This window comes from Podarcis gaigeae (genome assembly GCF_964106915.1).
Source record: "Podarcis gaigeae genome assembly, chromosome: 11".
NCBI classification, from domain to species: domain Eukaryota; kingdom Metazoa; phylum Chordata; class Lepidosauria; order Squamata; family Lacertidae; genus Podarcis; species Podarcis gaigeae.
In genome coordinates, this window is record NC_139687.1 from 15,608,521 (window position 1) to 15,629,349 (window position 20,829).

The 20,829-nt window shown below is 39.0% G+C and overlaps 1 protein-coding gene across 2 annotated transcripts in view; it reads right to left on the minus strand.

Moving 5' to 3' along the window:
* SLC12A2 (solute carrier family 12 member 2) overlaps positions 1-20,829 on the minus strand; it is a 52,874-nt gene that overhangs the window by 22,024 nt on the left and 10,021 nt on the right. For both annotated transcript variants that reach the window (XM_083702221.1, XM_083702220.1), the window contains exons 2-10: positions 15,331-15,450; positions 12,351-12,426; positions 11,634-11,729; positions 8,869-9,008; positions 7,897-8,007; positions 6,041-6,149; positions 3,511-3,638; positions 3,341-3,425; positions 1,643-1,794 (exon numbers count right to left, since the gene is read on the minus strand). In XM_083702221.1, coding sequence (XP_083558347.1) covers positions 1,643-1,794; positions 3,341-3,425; positions 3,511-3,638; positions 6,041-6,149; positions 7,897-8,007; positions 8,869-9,008; positions 11,634-11,729; positions 12,351-12,426; positions 15,331-15,450 — 1,017 coding nt within the window. The remainder of the gene's footprint in view (positions 1-1,642; positions 1,795-3,340; positions 3,426-3,510; positions 3,639-6,040; positions 6,150-7,896; positions 8,008-8,868; positions 9,009-11,633; positions 11,730-12,350; positions 12,427-15,330; positions 15,451-20,829) is intronic.

Below are 20,829 nucleotides of genomic sequence, written 5' to 3' on the forward strand. Positions count from 1 at the left end.
TATGATCAATAATCAGAGCAACTGCATAACTTCCTCCCTTTCAAAGAAGTTTCTGCACAAGCCTCACATTAAAGGGGTGGGTGGAACTGCATAGCAGCCATGCTTTGTAGGTTATGTACATTACTCTGAACTGGAGTGCTTTTACAGAACTATCATGCTGCAAGTTTGGGGGTTATTTTCCAACGAAACTCTGTATTTTCAAGATACTGATAATACCAGTACTGCTGTTCTGCACACAACTGACAACTTTGAAGAAAGCCAACTTCTGTTTTAAAAATACTGAAAATCTGATTGGCACGTTCCAGCTATGCAGCTAACCCAGATTTGTGACTTTTAAACAAATACCAGTTTTTAAATAAAGTCTGGCAGGACTACTCCTGAATAAATTGCCTCTTTCTTTGCAGTATCTTTCTGTCAAAGCACCCACTAATGTTTTAGAGTAGTCACTGATAACTGCTTCAGCTGCTTTTGATTTAAAGTGACATAATCTCAGAAGGTAAACTCGTTACCTAATTCAGCCAAGTAAGTAGATGAAAGCCCTTTAAGGCCTAAGTACTTTATCTTAACTGAGCTATTATACTTAAGTATATGAAAGACTATCATGGCTATGACTTTCACTGATCTTAGGAGAAGTCAAATTCAGACTATCTAGAACAGAGGTGAAGTAGTCAATATGACCAGATGCAATCTGACAACAAAGTAAATTAAAGGGAATTTAAAAGAGTGATTATCTCTCCTACTTTTGCCTTTGTCAAACTTATTTTTGCAATTTTTAATATGTTTCAAAAGCCTGCATCTCTGGTCTCTGTTTGACCAGAAATGACAGTGGGAACATGTGCTTACACTAAGTGTTTACACTAAGCATTCTAAAATATTCCAAAAGCCTGTTGTCCAGCCACAATGGTTCTAAATATACAAAATAGTTTGCACTTTGAAAAAAGAAGGAGGAATCCTAGAGTTGTAGAGCAAGGATCATCTAGTCCAACCCCAGCAATGGAGGAATCTCAACCCACTCCATTTTGAAACCATACTAGACCCTACTTAGCAGTTTTATCTAGAGATTATGAACTTTACACATGTGAAATTCATATTCTTGTAGACAGATTGCAACTTCAGACTTCTATTTAGAGGGGGGAAATGCGCTATTTCAAACTTTTGACCACTAGTCACACATTCTCTTTCTCATATGCACATAAACACAAAGTGGAGTGAGGGAGAATCACTATTTTTAATCTATTTCATGTGCTCTGCAAATGATTTAGTTTGCACACCTTGAACTAATTCACAGACTGGAATGTAATTATCTTGATATTGCACTTCTCCAGTTGTTGTGATGCCGTTATCAGCTCAAAATGCATGAAAATACCTATTTTAAGATTAAATGTACTCCAATAAAATATGTACTTAAATACCAATCTTTATACAGGTGCTTTGGAAAAACCCTCACAGTTTAATGTGAACAGGATGGAAAAGGGTATTATGAACATGGTTGGCACCAACTAGAAATAAAACTGATACATCCCTCCCTAATTTACAGTATATTAAGATTTATCTACATGTATTTTGTAAGTCATGCACAAAGTGCATAAAACATTTTAAGCAATTGCAGTTGAACATCTCAGGGTTAGAAATCACCGCTCACCTGGAAGTTGTTCATTAGCCCATAAGGACACGCTTCTTTTTCACATGAGGAGAAATCAAAGTTAAGCTTACAAGCTGCAGTGGTACAGTTTGTCAGCTCACCGACAAATGTGTCATTAAGGCTCCCAGTGGCATCTCGAACAACACAAGCACCTAGAGCAGAGGGAAACAGAAGCAGTGACTTTCCAAGCAATTAAAGCAAACTGCATTATATTTCTCCTTGGTATATTCCAATGGAAATTGAAATTTCAATCAAGTTACTTCTTCCCTCCAAAGTTATTGCAAAAATAAGTATGGCTAGTCACAAAATGAATTTTAGAGCTATAGCACTGTTGACAAAGAGGTGAACAATAAAGGCATTAATTCTTTTTGGATTATAAATGTTGGTGCTGCAGTCCTGTATCTACTTTCCCTCAAAGTAAGCCTACAAGGGGACTTTTTGCCATGCGTTCACCTATAGTGTTGTGTTGTTAGAGAAGAGCCGAAAAGCACAGGGGTAATAAATATCTGACTCAGCCCACAAACTCTTGAGAATCACAACTTTCATCATAATTTGAGTCCCCATAAGTTTATACCAAAAGACACGACAGAAATATGTACACAAGATAGCTCCTATTGCTTGAAATGTAACAAATTCAAAGCCAGTCTCAGGAATTTAAGCTGATTCTCTCTTTTTCTTTCAGATCTTAAGATTGTCATCTTTGCTTGCTGAAGACTTCCCACACTTTGTAAAATGCTAGAAGTTGTATTCTCAAAATAGATTCTCCCATACTAAGAAACCCTGGAACACAAGTCCTCTTTACATTTGAAGGCAGACAATATATACATTTGCCATGATGCCATGAGTAGAAAGAATTAATTGGACTTTTACAATGTTTTAAGTCCATTGATATACCACTTTTCGAAAAAGCTTTAGGTAGCCTGCACCAACAAGATGACAGCAAAAGAAGTTAAAAGTGAAAATGCTGGAATTCAACCAGTCTTTGGGTATAGTAATCTCTGAACTCTGAACGTCTGTCTATGCTCAATTTGCAGTTATTGTTGATCACTTCAAGTAACAAAAGAACAACACTACTGGATAAAATGACATTCCACATTTTCCTCACTGCCTCACCTTTGGACTGGCTTTCTTATACTTTCAATATTTCATTTTAAAAATCTAAAATCCATTTTTATAATGCTGTCACTAAATGCCTGGTTGCTGGTTTACCTGCCCAGTCACCGGAATTCTGGTTAGCTCTTGTTCCCCTTTTCAGGTGTGAGTGAATGCACAGGCAACAGATCTTGCCAAGCCCTCTTTCCCCTTCCCCATCCATATTTATACACAAACACTTATGCTCACCAATCTGTGATGCCAACTGCACTCTGGGTAAGAAACAATAATTGATGATGGATTGACCTGAACATACAGGCACTGTAAATTAACTGTATTGCTAAGTGGTTGTTTCTGTAACATGGTAGAAGAGAAGAGCTCAAACCATTGCGATTTTGGCATGTTTTGATGTTGCTTTAATATGAAAATGCTATAAAATCATTAATCCAGCCCCCTGTAACAATTCAAAGAATAAAAGCCAAACAATGGAAGGTGCTATTAAATCAGCTCTAAAGCTCTAAACATCAATTCCAACATAGAACTACAGCAGTATACAAAACATCAAGTTGTCTACAAAGAATGAATGAGTAAAAATTAGTTATTTACCTACAGATACTGCAATTCCCATGTATACCACTGTAGTAATTAAGATGGCCAACAAGGTCCCTTTAGGAATGGCTAATTGAGGATCCTGGGAGGGGGAAAAACATCAACATTATGAATCTATGGAACAGTTCAAATTAGCTGAACAAGCAACAAAACTAAAAACCACTCACCGCAAGATCACCTGAGATATTTGCACCCGCTAGAATGCCTGTTGCAGCTGGGAAAAATATAGCAAATACTGAAAAGAAAGTTTCTTCTTCTCGGAAATCTGGTCCAAAATTCTCATAAAAGATTTCAGCTGTTAGGGAGGAACGTTACAAAAAGTTTATTATAGTAACCTGTGTTTGTATAATGTCCATAATATTTAGTCTTCCACCTAATCAGCTGCAAGTAAAATGACAAGAAGTCACCTCAGATTAGAGGTGTTACATGTAAACTGAACTCTGAGAATTTGTTTCATTAGCTGTTTGTGGAAATGTTTGTTTTCCAAGCACACGCAAATTTGCTACACGGCAATGTAAAAACTGAAATATAGGCACCCCTATATCCAACAAACAAACAAATAAAGTGCCTAAACTTGTCCTTCCCCACAACATGAAGGCTGGGCCTTATTTAATTTACCTTCCTTCACACCATTAAGAGATATTACATTATCCAATTCAATAAAATTATATAGCAAGCAGCATTATCCAAAAATAATCATAACATTATATTCTTATAAAAGGTAGATATTTACACAACCACTAAAAAAATCTGCTATGAAATCTTAAGAATCAGGGCACAATCTCTCAAATGTTTAGAGAAGGCCTAAGAGAGATGACTGACTTTCTAGTTTAAATGATGGAAGAAAATTGTACTTATTTTATACAGTAGCTACCACTAGGGGGCTCAGCAGGTGCCACTCTTAACTTCCTTAGGCTAACTCCACAAATCCTGCAACCTCTTTCCAATACTCCAGTATCTCACAATTTATTTTTTAAAATAGCTTTTAAATTAATAAATGTCCAGCTTCCAGCAGCTAGCTACTGCCAGCCCTTGCATGTTGTGCTGTTTGGCTTCACCTGTTTTTCAGCTTACGGGAAAGTCAGGCTCAACTTTAAACACACAGTGCAGCAGGCTGCTCTCCTCAGTTCTTACTAAAATTGGCTGCCTGTCAGGGGCATGGAAGATTTGGTGGAAACACTAGGAACAAGCAAAGAAAGATCTCCGTGCATGAACTCATAGTCTCTATGATGTGTTTACTGCTTAAGCAGCATGTACCAGTTAAGGCAGAGGTCTTAACTTCCTCTTAAATCCCCAAAGGAGGAAATCTGTAAAAAACAACAACTTTAGCTCTTCTTGTAAGCCAAAACATTTTGTTTTATTAACCACATTTCTGTTCCATTTTTCCTCCTAGAAGGTCAGAGCGACAAAGAACGTTTTCTTTTGTGTTATTCCTCACAAATAAATATTTGAGGTAAATTAGGCCGAGAGGCAGTGAGTGGACCAGGTGAGTTTGATTCTAGAATACAGGAAAAAGTACATAGAGAAAGTACATAGGTGTTGTGTTGACTTAAATAGCTCAGTCTTCTTGGAAAATATAAAATAGAAGTTAATGCTTTTGGGTGTGATTCCTTTAGCCAGGGGTGGCTAACCCACAGCTCAGATCCAGTTACCACAAAAGGTTTTTTCTTACCAAATATTATCCTAGTACACACACACACACCCCCCAGACCCCCCAAAATTCAGTTTTCTTTTTTGAAATTTCTGCTGATGTATCCCTTGCTGCAGAGGGCTTGCCAGCCATCCAAAAACCAGGCACCTCTGCCTCTACTTACCTTACAAAGGAAGCCCTTGTCTCTGTGGTGCAACATCACTGCATGAACGTCTTAGGAAACAGGAAGGAATGTTCCTTCCTGTTTCGTAAGCCTTAAGACCTTCTTGCAATGGTGTTAACCAGAGGGAGAGCAGTCTCCTTTGCAAGGTAAGTGGGTAGATTTCTTCCTCATTGCAGATCCTCTCCTCCTAAGCTCAGCACTGCCATGGGGGAGAAAGCCCACCCCTCTTCAGCTACTTAACTGAGTTTTGGGGGTAGGCAGCAGTCTGAATGAATTTGAACATGTGTTTGGCTCTGTAACATGTGTGCATTATCTGTGGTGGTGAGTGTGCACCTACAAGGGAGTGTGCATTGGCCACATCCAATGCTGCAAGTGGCCCTTGGAGGATCAGCCAATCCTCAGAGCAGCCCTCAGGCCAAGAAAGGTAATTGCCGCTTGCTTGCCTAAGCACTATTGATGTGCAGCCTTTATTGAGTCCAACACAATCCAACAAGAGGAAATTGTGCATCAACTGTTATGAGCATGTTGAGTTGCATGATGAAATATCACAGGGAACCCAAATCCCTGCTCTCTCAATAGACCAGGCATAGGCAACCTTGGCCCTCCAGATGTTTTGGAACTACAATTCCCATCATCCCTGACCACTGGTCCTGTTAGCTAGGAATCATGGGAGTTGTAGTTCCAAAACATCTGGAGGGCAGAGGTTGCCTATGCCTGCAACAGACGTACGAACCAAGGCATTCTTTTTTCAGATAGAGTATAGTCTTATAGCTTTGGCTAAAGCAAACATTTCCACTAGCAACATAATTGAAATATCAATGTGTTTCAGATATCCATTGCAGCTACGTTTCCAGCAAATTAATATTTGGTCATTCTCCCTTACCTTGGTAGCCAAAAAATCCTTTAGGCTTCTTGCTTTCAAATGAAATAAATGTTCCTATGATGAAGTCAACAATAGCAACTAGCAGGATCACAAGCAGAACAATTTGTGCCTGTAATTTTAGAAGTCATCAACATAATTAAAATACATTTTTATCCAAGCTAAATCCATGTGCAACTGGACGTAAACAGTAGGCTTGGGCAATTAACTGGTCAACTAAGATCACATGTTCCAAGAAGACCATGGAGTAGATGGCAGCTTACATTACAGCCCCATTTGTTAAGCAATGGCAGCAGTGAAATCACCTTGCCTCCTAGTCCTGTAGTGTATAGCCTGGCGCAGACTGGGCAGCACAGCAAACCTTCTCAGGTTAGGACTGGGAATGCTCTGATTCAAATCCTCAGCCAGCCATGAAGCTGGGCCAGTCATACACACTAAATCTAACATACCCCCACAGAGTTGTTAAGGTAAAATAGAGAATGAGAATGCCTTCCCAGGTTTTTTGGGGAAAGGAGAGAATCAAAATGTAACTTTCAGTACATCTACAACATAGGCAATACTTACCTCTTTATAGAATGTAACCCAGGCATAGGCAAACTTGGCCATCCAGATCTTTTGGGACACTACAACTCCCATCATCCCTAGCTAACAGGACCAGTGGTCAGGGATGATGGGAATTGTAGTCTCAAAAAAGATTTGGAGGGCCGAGTTTGCCTATGCCTGATGTAACCATTAAAGTATTTACAGAATGTGACTTTTATGTGGAGTCTGAGTATTAAATGTTATGTTTCAATATGTGTATTAAGTATTTTTTTCTAAAATGGTAATGAATTTATTTAAGATAATGTGATAACAGTTGTAAAGATATCTAACTTGTTTTTGTAATTAGATGAAGTATCAAACTGATTGGTGATTAGCTTGTTTCATGTCAATGCTTTAAAAATACGTGACCATGATTTGATTCAAGGAGGTGGAATCCTCAGTCCACAATCAAATACTCATTTACTTGTAAGATTCTTCAACTTAAGTGAGGTTCATGAATATGCATATAGGACCTCTGTTGTTGTTTTTAAACACCTCTCCCTCACTTCACAATCCCAATTATATTTTTCTTATGCAACTAGAATGATAATACATTAAAACTTTTCATTAAGCTTCACTTGAAGCTTGCTTTTCATATTCCCAATTTATGTATCATCTAAAGTATTGAAACGCAGGTTAGGGGTGCTTTTACCAATGCAGACACCACATTGGGGCCACTTAAAAACTGTCTCTGCATGAGTACTTTGATCTGTTTGAATGCATCACCTATACAAGCAGAGTAACCTTTCAGTATTGTACTAAGTTTTTGGGTGGTCTCTCTATTTTGCAGTATACTTGTTGCTTTCCCCTTCTGATGCCGCAAAGGGAACACTTGACTGCATGAGGGAAACCCACATAATGGGACTAATGCACATCATGAACCAGACTGACCAAGGATAAGTCCACCTCCTTGAACAATATACTTAATCTGCAAAATTCTACTAATATAAGATTTCAGTTTCTAAATAGTTACTGTGCATGTAGCACTAAAGTCTCACACAACTGGCTCAACTATATGCATTCAACAGCACCAGCCTGCCTTCATTCATGCCCAAGTGCAAAATTTATGAACTGGTTTATTTTCCTGGTTTGTTAATCAACAATATAATGAACATAAATAAGTTCATTTCCTGCAACAATATTCTGCAGCCAGAAATCTGATTCCAAATTCTAATTCCAATGTAAGTTCAAGTCAAGGTTTACTTCCCTTGCTTTGCAGATTTCAAAAGGTGTTCAGCTTTTCAGGGCAGTAGATGTTTCAAATCACTGTTACTTACTTTAGCTTCCCACTCCATTCCTGCCACAGAGATGCCCAATAAAATAACAATTGTGATGGCTCCTATTATTCTGATGTCATTCATTTGATCCAACATAATTAAATTATGTTCCTACAGAAAGAAAAGAGAGACAATTATGACAAGGTTGACACCATATGTTCGCTTTCCTCTTATGAAATAATTCTGCCCTAACAGTGATCAAATATGATTTTGAGTCCTAGCAAATATGGTATTAAGTGCTAGCAGTTTTTCTTAAGAATTTATTATATTCTTTTTGTAGGGTTCGTTTTTCATACAAATCAAGTCAAACATTCACGACTTCAAAAAAAAAATACAGATTTTTTAAAACAGAAATACTAATAAACATGAACCAGAACTAAACACCACGTTTTAATGGTTCAACTCTGTTAATGGCCCTATGTTTTACCTTACTAACTTAAGTCAATTTATTTTAAAAATCAAACACCTTAGATGAAGGTGCAGACCAGGATCTAAACATGTTCATAGGCTCTTGCAGGCATAATAGACACCCCCCAATAAACTCCAATTCCTTTCAAACAACTGAACATGTTTCCTCTAAGTTTTATACTTTGCTCTGCATTAGAGGGGGGGGAAAGAACGCTATTAAGCTTAGCGATAGGACTAAACCCTCCATAGGCTTACAGAAGTATTTTCAAGTGTTGAATCCTGCATATATTTTTACTGCAACTAAGTCACAATCATTTGGTCTAAGGCTGATCCCAACAAGTATTTTGCCTGTCATCCAGAACTCTGGGGGCACCAAATCCAAGGTTGTTTACATGTCTGTGTAAAAACGAGTCATTCAATATTATAGATTTTACGTCACATGTGTAGTGGATTTGACAACGATTACAGATCAATCCGATCCATAGTTATATTGTAGGAAAGGGATGGTAAAATTCAGACTGTTTCTATCATTGTGAAAAACAAAACTGGGGAAAAATTGTTTACCTTAAGCAGTTCTACAACGGTCTCTGCGAAACCAACAACATACATGGCTACAGCAACAGCATTAGCAAATGCAAATATCAAGCCTATTGCACCACCAAATTCTGGACCCAGGCTTCTGGAAATTAGATAATATGCTCCCCCTGCAGAGAGAATAAAGAAGAATTAGAGCAAGATTCAAGGCTATGTGAAACCAAGCTCTGGTATGTACTATGTTTTTATACACACACAGCTAAAAGCTCTACGTTTGTAGAATGTAGATATGCCCCTAGCTACTACTTCAGCTGGTAATCAGGTTGCCCTCAGCTACATGTGTAACAGCTTTCAGTAAGATAACAGAATTAAAGTTATCCAACTGTCAGAAAATTCTTCCTGATGTTTAGTCAGAATCTCCTTTCTTGTAATTTGAATCAATTGGTTTGGGTCCTACACTCCAGAAAATTACTCCATCCATGACACAGCCCTTTAGATATTTGAAGATGGCTATCATATCCATCTCCTCTTTACCAGGCTTAACATACCCATTTCGCTCAACCATTCCTCATAAGACTTGGTTTCCAGACCCTCCTCTGCACATGTTCTAGCTTGTCAATATCCTTCTTATATTGTGGTGCCCAGAACCCAGTACTCCAGGTGGTGTCTGACTAAGTCAGAATAGAATGGTACTTGACTGAGATATTATACTTCTGTTGATGCAGCCTAGAACAGCATTAGTTTATTACTTTGTTTTGCTGCTGCATCACATTGTTGACTCATGTAAAGCTTGTGCTCAACTAAGACCCCTAAATTCTTTTCACATTTACTACTGGCAAACCAGGTGTCCCCCCTGTCTTATATTTGTGCAGCTTATCATTCCTGCCTAAGTGTAGAACTGTACATTTGCCCCTATCGAAATTCATTTTGTTAATTTTGGCCCCAGTTCTTCAATATGTTCAGATCATCTTGAATCCAGATTCTGTCTTCTGCGGCATTAGCTACCCCTTCCAGTTTGCTGTCATCTGAAAATTTGATGAGGATTCCCTGATTCCCTCAATTCCTTCATCCAAGTCATTATAAAGATAATATAAAGATGTTGGGCAACAATGGGCCCAGGACAGAACCCTGCAGCATGGCACCCCACTTGTCACTGTTTTTCAATCAGTTACAAAACCACCTAACAGTTACCTGGTCCAGCCCACATTTTAGCAGCTTCTCTGTAAGACTATTTGTTATTATCAAAAACATTACTGAAATTGAGATACACTACATCCACAGCATTCCTCTTATCCACCAAGCTTGTAAGTCTATCAAAGTGTATTATTTATTTCTTGCAGAGTCATTAAAAAGATAGAAAACCTGTTTTTAAAAAATCAGATTATGCAGCTGAAGATTGCTAACATTCACTTTGAAGTAGAGAAAAAGGAAGAGAAGAAACACAAATAGCAACCCCCCAAAAAATAAGACCAGTGAAGAAAATTCACTTCAGAATTACTCATGAATTGTATTTTCTGTTCCACTGGACACTCTATACAAGAAGCAAGCTTCTCAAATAAAGCCATCATATTTCTACCTTTATGCTGCATAAATTATTCTTATATGACTGGTGAAGTTAAGCTATGGCCCTCCAGAAATGGTGGGACTCTAATTCCCATCATCCCTACCACTGGGTCATGCTGGTTGCAATTAATGGGAGTCACTTGAGAATCCAACAAGATCTGGAGGGCCACAAGTTAACCACTCCTGCCACAGGAGATATAAAGAGCAATGCTAAAGCTGTCAAAGGCTAGCCAAGGAGTTGTTAAAAGCACCACTTTGCCAGGGGAAAAGGCCCACTGATATGAAAGCACTCAAACCCCATTAGAAGTCCCTCAGTATATCTATAGAAAGCTCCACTACTGCCTTAAGACTGCACTGTTCATATGCCCAATTGTGTGGAAAAGCACGCCCAGGTGAAAATTGTCCAATTGTGTAAGTCATGATTAACATGTTGCATCAACAGAGCATCCGACTGCAGACAGTAACAAACATATAAACCAGACTTGCTGTACCTAAGACAATCACATTTCCATAGCATCACTGAAATTGCTCAGCATCCGGGAAGAAGGCCAAGCTGATTTTCAAGATACAAATCTGCAATTAGCCTCTTAAGAAAGGCAAGCTCAGTGTTTAAGTTTTCTTAACATCTTTTAATTACTTGGACTACAACCCTTAATGTAATTAGCTGGAAGTAAATCTCACTACAATAAATGGTACCTCTTTCTCAAAACAAAGCTTGGATCGCATTGTTTGCCTCTTAACTTGTGAATGCGTAGCTGGTTCTAGGTCAGGGAAGAGGAACCTGTAGCCCACCAAACGTTGGATTATAATTGTCATTATCTCCAGACCATGTTGGGTGGGGCAATGGGAGTACAAATATGTTTGGAGGGCCACAGGTTACACATTACTGATCTAGTTACTCTCCATTTCTAATGCATTACTCACCATTTGTCTGATTTCAAATTATTTTATCTAAGTCTTAACAGCTGTACTCTCCATCCCTACTTGTGACCTACCTATCTCTCCTCACCTTCATGACCCCAAGTCACTTTTTCAAAGTTCACTATTGCGAGCTGACAGTTTAAAAAGACAGTAGCACAATCACATTGTTTTTTGAAGAAAACCTTGCCACTTATGATGTACTTCCACAACTATATAATATATTTGATGCATATATGCAAAGTAAATATCACATGATTTGGCTCCCTTTGAAGAAAACTAAACAGGAAAGTACATGTATAACATTGTTTTACCTCCTCTCACAAAGCCGTTGGTAGCTATTGCTGATGTAGACAAGCCTGTGATTGTAGTTACCACAGTCGCCATTGCAATGACCAAGACTGCAAGTCCTGTAAGAAGATTCCTAAGATTATTTACCGGAAATTATCATTTTCCCCAAAACAAATGTACAATATTGTTTAACAAACACTGGCTGTTGGTTTCAATAAATCAATACAACAAAAAATGTCTTAAACCTAAGGCATGCATGAGCTGGTTTTAAACAAGCTTGTTTTAACATGTGCCTACAATATGCAAGACATCACCTGTTCACATCAAGAACAAGCATGTCTACCACCTCTCCTGCCCTCAGGAGTACCTTTTCAGGTAGAGTATGCTTCACCTTTTGAAGACACACAGAAACTAGCAACTACTAACGAGGAATATGAAAAACTATTTGTTGCCTACGTAATGCTCTGAGCAGGACTAATCCTTCAAATATGTATTACCTCCTAATCAGTGTATTGTACTGTAATAACAAAGAAAAGAACATTGCTCTGGAGACACACTGAGCCTCTTAGTGAAACTGATAAGAAGCATATATTTCATGTTAAGAATATCACAATGGTAATCAGCAGCATTCCATCAATCATATTCTCATCCAATGCTGTAAGTTACAAGTCACCGATCTTTAACAGTTGATCAAGATTAACACAGTACACAGAGATGTTTTATTTGGTGGGCACACTTACCTATGCCAGCCTGTCCTACAATCCAGGACAGTCGAATGAACAGCATCACACCCCAGATATTCAACATGCATCGTACCTAGAACACCGTAAAAGCAAAGAATTTTCATGCTATGCTGTCCCAATATTTATTATAGAGGTATCATTTTGAATAAGCTACAACAGAGTTTTAAGAATCGAGTTCACAGGGTCAACTTCAAAAGTCTGCTGTCATGCAGGCAACCAAGCACCTCAACTTTTCAAGAATTCTTTCCAGGAGGCACACACAACTTGTGATTCAAGCCGAACAGCACACCAAACATGCTTTGTGGCAATTTATTATCTTCAATTCTTCCAGTCCTGGATCAGTAGCAGTAGTAGGGGTTTATCAATCTCTTCTCTGGGCCATCATATGGTGGGCCCATTTGACTTGTGATGTCTTGCAAGTTGTGCTTTAACAGACCATTTTTAAAAGCGAAGTGACTGAAGTCACTACATTATGAAAATTATACTTCTCCTTAACATAAAACAAATATTATTAATGTTTAAGCAGAAGTGTTTATGACCCAAACCCTGCAGCAGCAGCAGAATCTGAGGCCCTTCTTCAAGTGCTCCCTTCCACAAGAGGTTTGGAGGGTGGAAACACAAGAATTGGACTTTTCGATGGCGATTGTGGAGTCCTCTCCCCAGGAAGGCACACATGGTGCCATCTTTATATTTAGGCACCAGGCAAATACTTTTCTCTTTTGGCCCTTAGTTTGAAAGGCAGTGTTGTGGCATCTTTTGGTGGAGTGGGATCCATTAGTCCTCCCTTCTACTTGTATAGCTGTGTTTTTAGGAATTTTACTTGGTTGTTTTTAAAAAGTTTTTAAAGTAAGTGGTTTTGGGTTACTCAGTGACAAAAGTGACTAACAATTATAATAACCAACAATAATAAAGAAATAGGTAATTAATACTCTGTATAATTGTAAACTGGAAAACAATACAAAAACTCCAATTCTTTAAAGTAAATACTTTTTTTTGCCATGTCAAGATAAAATATACTACAGACATGCCAAGATTCCTCCAGAAGACAGGGGATTTTGTCCATGTAAGGTTGCTTTGTTTATACAAACTGAACTGTGTTCATTTCCACCATCCAGTCACAGTTATAACAAGAGAGCTGGAATCATGTCATTTGCAGTTTTATAACACTAAGTTAAGAAGGATAGAAATTCTTCTAGTATTCACTGTGTCCTTAGCAGACTAGCAGAACTTTGAAACAACTAAATTAAAGTTAAAATTTGCAATTTGCTTGAACCACCATAGTAAGAGAAATCGTGATCTTACAAATCTTATTGTTTCTCCATTGAGTTATTTTCAAACAACTATAACGTCTGATAAACCTGTGAATGATATTTTTTTTATTGGAAAAGGTTGGGTTCAGTTAATTCACTGACTTCTTACAAAAAACAAAAACACACTTAAAATTCTAGGGACAGGATTCAACTAATAAGCCCTGTCAGTGGAAGTCCTAAAGAAGGGATTCGGCTTTCATGGGAAATTGGGCTTCTATACCTTGCAATATAAACCTGCAGGTATAGGGTGGTATACAAATTTAATAAATAACAATAATAACAATAACAATAGGCTGGGGGAGCAGGGAGCAGGAGGAAGATCAGAGTAGCATGGGGAGGAAGGAACAGGAATCCCTCTGTCGGGCAAGCCAAAATGCTCAACCTGCCCAAATCACCTTAGCACAACACTAAATTCCTTCCTAGACTTCCAATAAGTCAAAGAAAAATTACTAGCTGAGATGAATGTCTCGTTAAGTGAACACTGCAGGGAAGCCAATTTATAGATGAAATCCTTTTGTTTACTTATTTTAGCCAGGATACTGCTCTCTCCTCACCCATATTTGGGCCAAAGGACTGCTCTCCCCAGGCACTCCACCAGAAGAAACAAAATCTAAGTTAATGTTATAAGCTGTGCAAGTTACTGTATCCTTATGACATCATGGCATTGGTCCAATAGTTATCGGACGGAGGATGAAATTTGAGCCACCATGTTCCCTCCCTTGTGTTTCCTGCGTTAACTGTGCAAAGTGACTTGTGTCTGCATTTCCATGCTGGCTACAGATGGAGGAGAGTCATCCCTCCCCTGCTAGTCCATTTGCAATAAAGTTACCAGGCAAACTGTATACACACAGGTCCTGCTATCCGCCCACTTATTATGCAAAAATTCACTTATCCAAACACAAAGAAATAAGCCCAAACCTCACTATGCACACAGCTAATTCAGATAAGCCAGAGTTTGCCCACTTCCGTTCATGTTTGTGGTTTGCTGGACAGCGCCAGCCATTTTCAGGCAGAAACCATGGAGGGGGCAGAGGAGAGATATAAGACAAGTCACGGATTAGAAAGGTTCCCATGGGAAATGATAGAAATCTTCGGTTCCTTATGCAAACGCCCATTTAACAAACAATTTCCTGGGAATGCATTGTGTTTGGTAAGTGGGACCTGCATGCAATACAAGGCTGCCTTAAGTAACATGAATGCCTTTTCATTATTCTTCACCTTACAGCCAGTCCTAATAAGATTTTCTCAGAAGCAAGATCCACCAAGTTAAATGGGATTTGCCTCTTAGTAAAGTGTCTGAAGGAATGAAATTTAATTTGGTAGACACTCAAAGATGAACCAGAGTTTATCTTTGAGTTAAGGAACAGCAGGAAGAGAGAAAGTGTTTGGCCATTCATGAATGTCCTAAATCATTTTAGGGCACAGTAATAAAAAGAGTTGGGGGAGACAAAGGCAAATGTACCTTGATACATATTTCTTTTTTAAAAACAACAAGAGTAGCAGATACAGAAAACAGAAACTACTACACGTTAATCAATTATTTTGTTCTTTCTTTTTTAAAAAATCTGCAATATAATAATCTTGAAAGTAGACATATTCAATTGTTGCTTCATCAGTTGCTAAGAAAATAGAACAGATGGGTTTATCATTACCAAAGTTATACTTACCAATACACCTTTAATCCAACCAAACTTGACAATCCCTTTACTTTCAGCAGTATAAGTAGCAGTGGCATCTCCTGTAGGAGTTCCTTCTTCTCCATTTGCATATCCATCCTCAAATGGTTCCTGTAGTAAAGCAACAATCAGAAGGAGTGGGTTGGATGAAACGGAAACCTATTGAGCCTCTGTTTAAAGTTGCAATCCTAAGTACATTTAGATCCTACTGATCTAAATATTACCTATGTTTCAGAATTGCATTTGCATGCAAGCTGAAGGAACAAGTTAATGAAAAAGGCTATTTTCATCCACAATCTTGGTAACTGTCAAGTTGGTTAATTAAACGTAAAGGTTTGAAGTACATACAAGATGAATTAAGATGCCTTCATACCATCACATTTTTCAAAAGCACTGGCATATAAAAACCTAGCTGTGCTTGTGTATTTTGTGGACTTTATCAGATTCTAGATTTGGAGGAATAACACTTCAACAAGAGGGTAAAAGTGAAGTGAACCAGAAGCAATGTCTGCTTTTGAGGATCATTGGATCCCACGGGAGAGTTGCTCAGGGAATACTGTGTAATTTTCCTCCACATAAGGTTAAATTTAAAGCTTGGCCAGCAAAAAGTAATACCAAACATGGCATAAAGCTAATTAATATGTATTAATGGAAAAAAATGAAAGCAACTGATCAGCCAAACATAATTTCTATCCAGTATGGAAAGTTACTGCATTAATACAACAGCATACCATAATGTTAAAATGGCTGAATTCCCCCTCATTAGGCTATGTTCCATAAGTGTAGAAAAAGGCATCTGTTCTGGACTCAGATACTTCAGCAAGATACCAAAGAAAAAAATTCCAATTGATGCTATCATTCAAAAAGGCAGAAAATGATCTTTATACCCTCACTGCAAGGGCTTGTAAGTCTAGGAAAAAATCTTTGTAAGTCTTGAAAGAACTGGCCTAGGATAGAAAATTCCTCTTCCCCAAATTTTAACTAGTTGTGCAGTCAGTTAAAATTGATGGCATGACATTTAAAAAGAACTATTTATGACAATACACAAAATCAGGATGTCATAGGTCACTCACTAGTGCCACAGCACAGATGATATAATACTTACTAGCTTCTAACAGAGCAAAATGGAATCTAGATAGAACAAATTAAAATTTAGGAGCGATGGGAAGATTTGGACTACTTGGTGAAATGAAATTATGCAAAAATAAAATGCCAGAACATTTTAATTTTATAGAACTAGAAAATATTCAGGCTTTTAGCAAAAAAAAAAAAAACTGCTTATGTTTGGCAACATGTGTTCTAATCATTCTAGTATCAGACCTGGTTAGCACATAACACTAAACCATTGTTTAGTAAACCATGACTTAGTGCTCTAAGTAGACTCTACCATGATATTAACCATGGTTTGTTGTTGGCTTACAACGCTTGGGTTTCAAACCTGTGGCTTGCTCTTCTTTGTGAGTCCAACATCTTTCCTTAACCATGATTTTTTTTACCCCTCCACCACAGATGCTTACCAAACTACAAAGGCATGGTGCAAGAGCAACTAGAAAACAAAACAAATCAGTTTGTTGATCATCTACAGGGCAACTCATGCTTAACTCATGGTTTGAGGGGGGGGACCCATGGCTTACCATTTTGTGAAACTAGATATGCATAGGATTGTGCTGTAATTTAGTAAACTCTTGATATGTTAACATAAAAAAAAATTCTTGTTGTAACTGATGTACAATTATGCACAGTACCCTGACCCAAGTATTAGACTTTCATGGAACAATTATATAGACATAGTAAAAGAATTATCACCTATAAAATCAGCATAGTATTATTGTTATATGAATAAAAGACAACATTGCATTATGTATGTGTTACCTATGTAAATATAAATCCATAGAATACTGAAGTAAGTGGATACCTTTTAATAGAACAGTACTCAGAATGAAAACACTGAGGCATTATGCACGTATGTGGCGGTGTGACAAATACCTTGTATGATGTATTACCGACAATGGTTGGCATTCAACTATGTTTTACTTAAGGTTAGAGTCATTATTTTTAATCGGCCTACTCTGAGTAAAATTTAATTTAATACCACCCCTAGTTTCTGCATTATTATCTTGTAAATGGAATATTTTTCTTGGTTATTATATGTTCAGAACTTTTTTAGCAGGTTCTTCATGTTATTTACTGCCAGAGTGCTCTTTTTGGGGGGAGATGGAGGGGAGGGTTGCCTCCCACAGATCAAGTGACATTTAAAAACAACAACACCTTAAGTGTTAAAATTACGAAATGCAACCACTTACTTTTCTGTCCTATTTATGTATAATACAAACACAGTGAATCAAAACATATTGCTGTGCTGGTGACGTGTAAGAGGGGGCCCAAAATAGTGGCTAAGTGAGTTAAGTTGCAGAGGCTCTTATCACTTAGCCTCCTCCATACCTGTCCTATAATAGTAATAATTTTTGACTAATTTAGAGTATTGTAAGAATGCATGCGAGGGACGCAGGTGGCGCTGTGGGTTAAACCACAGAGCCTAGGACTTGCCAATCAGAAGGTTGGCGGTACGAATCCCTGCGATGGGGTGAGCTCCTGTTGCTCAGTCCCTGCTTCTGCCAACCTAGCAGTTCGAAAGCACGTCAAAGCGCAAGTAGATAAATAGGTACCACTCTGGCAGAAAGGTAAACGGTGTTTCCGTACACTGCTCTGGTTCGCCAGAAGTAGCTTAGTCATTCTGGCCACATGAACCCGGAAGCTGTACGCCAGCTCCCTCGGCCAATAAAGCGAGATGAACGCCACAACCCCAGAGTCGGCCACGACTGGACCTAATGGTCAGGGGTCCCTTTACCTTTAAGAATGCATGCATTGAACATAAAAATGCTATTTGGTTGCTCATTATTTAAGGCAAAGAGATAAGAGGATGAGTAGCCACATCCAAGTTCTGTTCCTCTAAATGCAGCTCTTCTATGCACGAGTATTTCTAATAAAACGTCAAGTAAGCACCACAATAGAATCTTCTCTGCTGCCACACAATGGTTAGAGCCCCATTCAATACAGGAAAACAGAAAATTCAAGTCTACTGATGGATCTCCTGCCGCCAGGAACAAAAGGCTGCTAAGTATAGTAAAGGTAAAGGTACCCCTGCCCGTACGGGCCAGTCTTGACAGACTCTGGGGTTGTGCGCCCCTCTCACTTAAGAGGCCAGGGGCCAGCGCTGTCCGGAGACACTTCCGGGTCACGTGGCCAGCGTGACATCGCTGCTCTGGCGAGCCAGAGCCGCACACGGAAACACCGTTTACCTTCCCGCTGGTAAGCGGTCCCTATTTATCTACTTGCACCCGGAGGTGCTTTCGAACTGCTAGGTTGGCAGGCGCTGGGACCGAGCAACGGGAGCGCACCCCGCCGCAGGGATTCGAACCGCCGACCTTTCGATCGGCAAGTCCTAGGCGCTGAGGCTAAGTATAGTACTGTGAGAGAAAAAGCTGCAGATAAGTTTATCCACCAACTGAGCTATCCAGCACTCAGGACCTTTGAAAATGCTCCTTACGAAGTATCCTGGGCATAAGTCAGTTTCCAAGGATCATGGTCAATCACACTGGAATATATTTATTTCTGAAAGAGTTGTTAAGTTCTGTTCACACTTTTAGCCATAGGTGTAGAAAGGGCTCTTGTTCTAATTTATGGCACTACATAGGTAAAGGTACCCCTGCCCGTACGGGCCAGTTGTGTCCGACTCTAGGGTTGTGCGCCCATCTCACTTAAGAGGCCGGGGGCCAGCGCTGTCCGGAGACACTTCCGGGTCATGTGGCCAGCGTGGCGAAGCTGCTCTGGCAAGCCAGCACCAGCGCAGCACATGGAAACGCCGTTTACCTTCCCGCTATAAAGCAGTACCTATTTATCTACTTGCACTTAAGGGTGCTGTCGAACTGCTAGGTGGGCAGGAGCTGGGACCGAACGACGGGAGCTCACCCCGCCGCGGGGATTCGAACCTCTGACCATGCGATCGGCAAGTCCTAGGCGCTGAGGTTTTACCCACAGCGCCACCCGTGTCCCTCCTATGGCACTACATGCCCCCCCCCCCAGTTCTAGTTCAAACTTGAACTCTATCTCACGCAAGAATAGTACTTTTACAGACTTTCCTCCCTGAGCAAGCAGCTTGACAAATCAAACTGTGCCGTTTACTGTACTCAGGGCTTCATTAGCTATAATTTGCTAAGTAATACAGCCCCTTAAACAGATTTCCCACTTGTTAATTCTAGGACATTAGTTACTGGAAAACTTTGTAGTCAGTTGTAAGACTTTATGAGCCATCAAGTTAATATTTCAGTTCTTGGCCTTGCATTAATCCTCAACACCTCCTCATTTGCACATAGTTCTGCAGGCCAATCTTCCTCTTCTCAACCAGGTTATCATGACAACATTCGCCCTAAGTGCAGATCAAACATTTTTCTCCTATCCTCAAACTGAAAGTTTTTCTCTGCATTCCCAGACAGAAGGACAGATTTCATGTTGTTCCTATTATTCCACTTTCCACCTCCACCCTAATCTTCTCTTTTATCATGTAAAGCAGCTGAGGAAGAAAAAGCAGCATGTGATGAAAAGTATCTGGAAGGAGGGGTTACTCTGAGCAGACAAAACAGCAATGAAGGAATGGGTTAAACAGCCAGTTACATTTACACACAACACACCATTCAAAGTCATTTAATATGATAAGAGGTGCAGGGTGGGAAGAGAAGAGAATCATATAACTAAAGAGAACACACATAAATTCCTATGAGTGTGGTTGGAATATGCCACCTTTGTGATTGTTTTACTCCATTTGTTTTATGACCTAGCTGCTTTAGGAGCATCTATTGCAGTACTTTTGAAAAGTCTGTTGTGCTTAGACACTCACATTGTACAAATTTGAAGATACATCTAGGATCTTCTTTACACAAGGATTGTTGCCATACATCTGCTCTACAAACACCACTCAAGAATACACTGGGAGACAGCCTGTGAATGTCTCAACAGAATGAAAGTTTAAAGGATCCTAATGGCAACTACTTTTAGCCATAACAGTTAAGGTTTGATGTCTTATGGTGCTTTCCAACTTTTCATTCAAAAGCATTACTTCAAACGCACCAATACAGAAAACCTACAATATGGTACATATCCTCCATACAAATAAATAATTTTCAGACATGGGAATAGCTACTCATAAAACCAATTCTATTCATCCAGAGCTTAATTCCAAACTGTGCCTGGGGAATAAATCTCCATTCCCAAGTTGGATTTTTTTTTGGTAGCACTATTGACCACCTCCTCTGTCTCATCACATAGGTTATGAATAAATTTCAAAAATATCAGCCAACTTCACCCAGCAATTCATTTTTATATCAATAAAAGATCCATTCTCCTCCACCATCTCCCTTGCCATAAGAACACAGCGCCTTAAAACCAGTAGAGAAGTTTATTTGAAAATGACCCCCATGGCCCAAAGATTCTTAC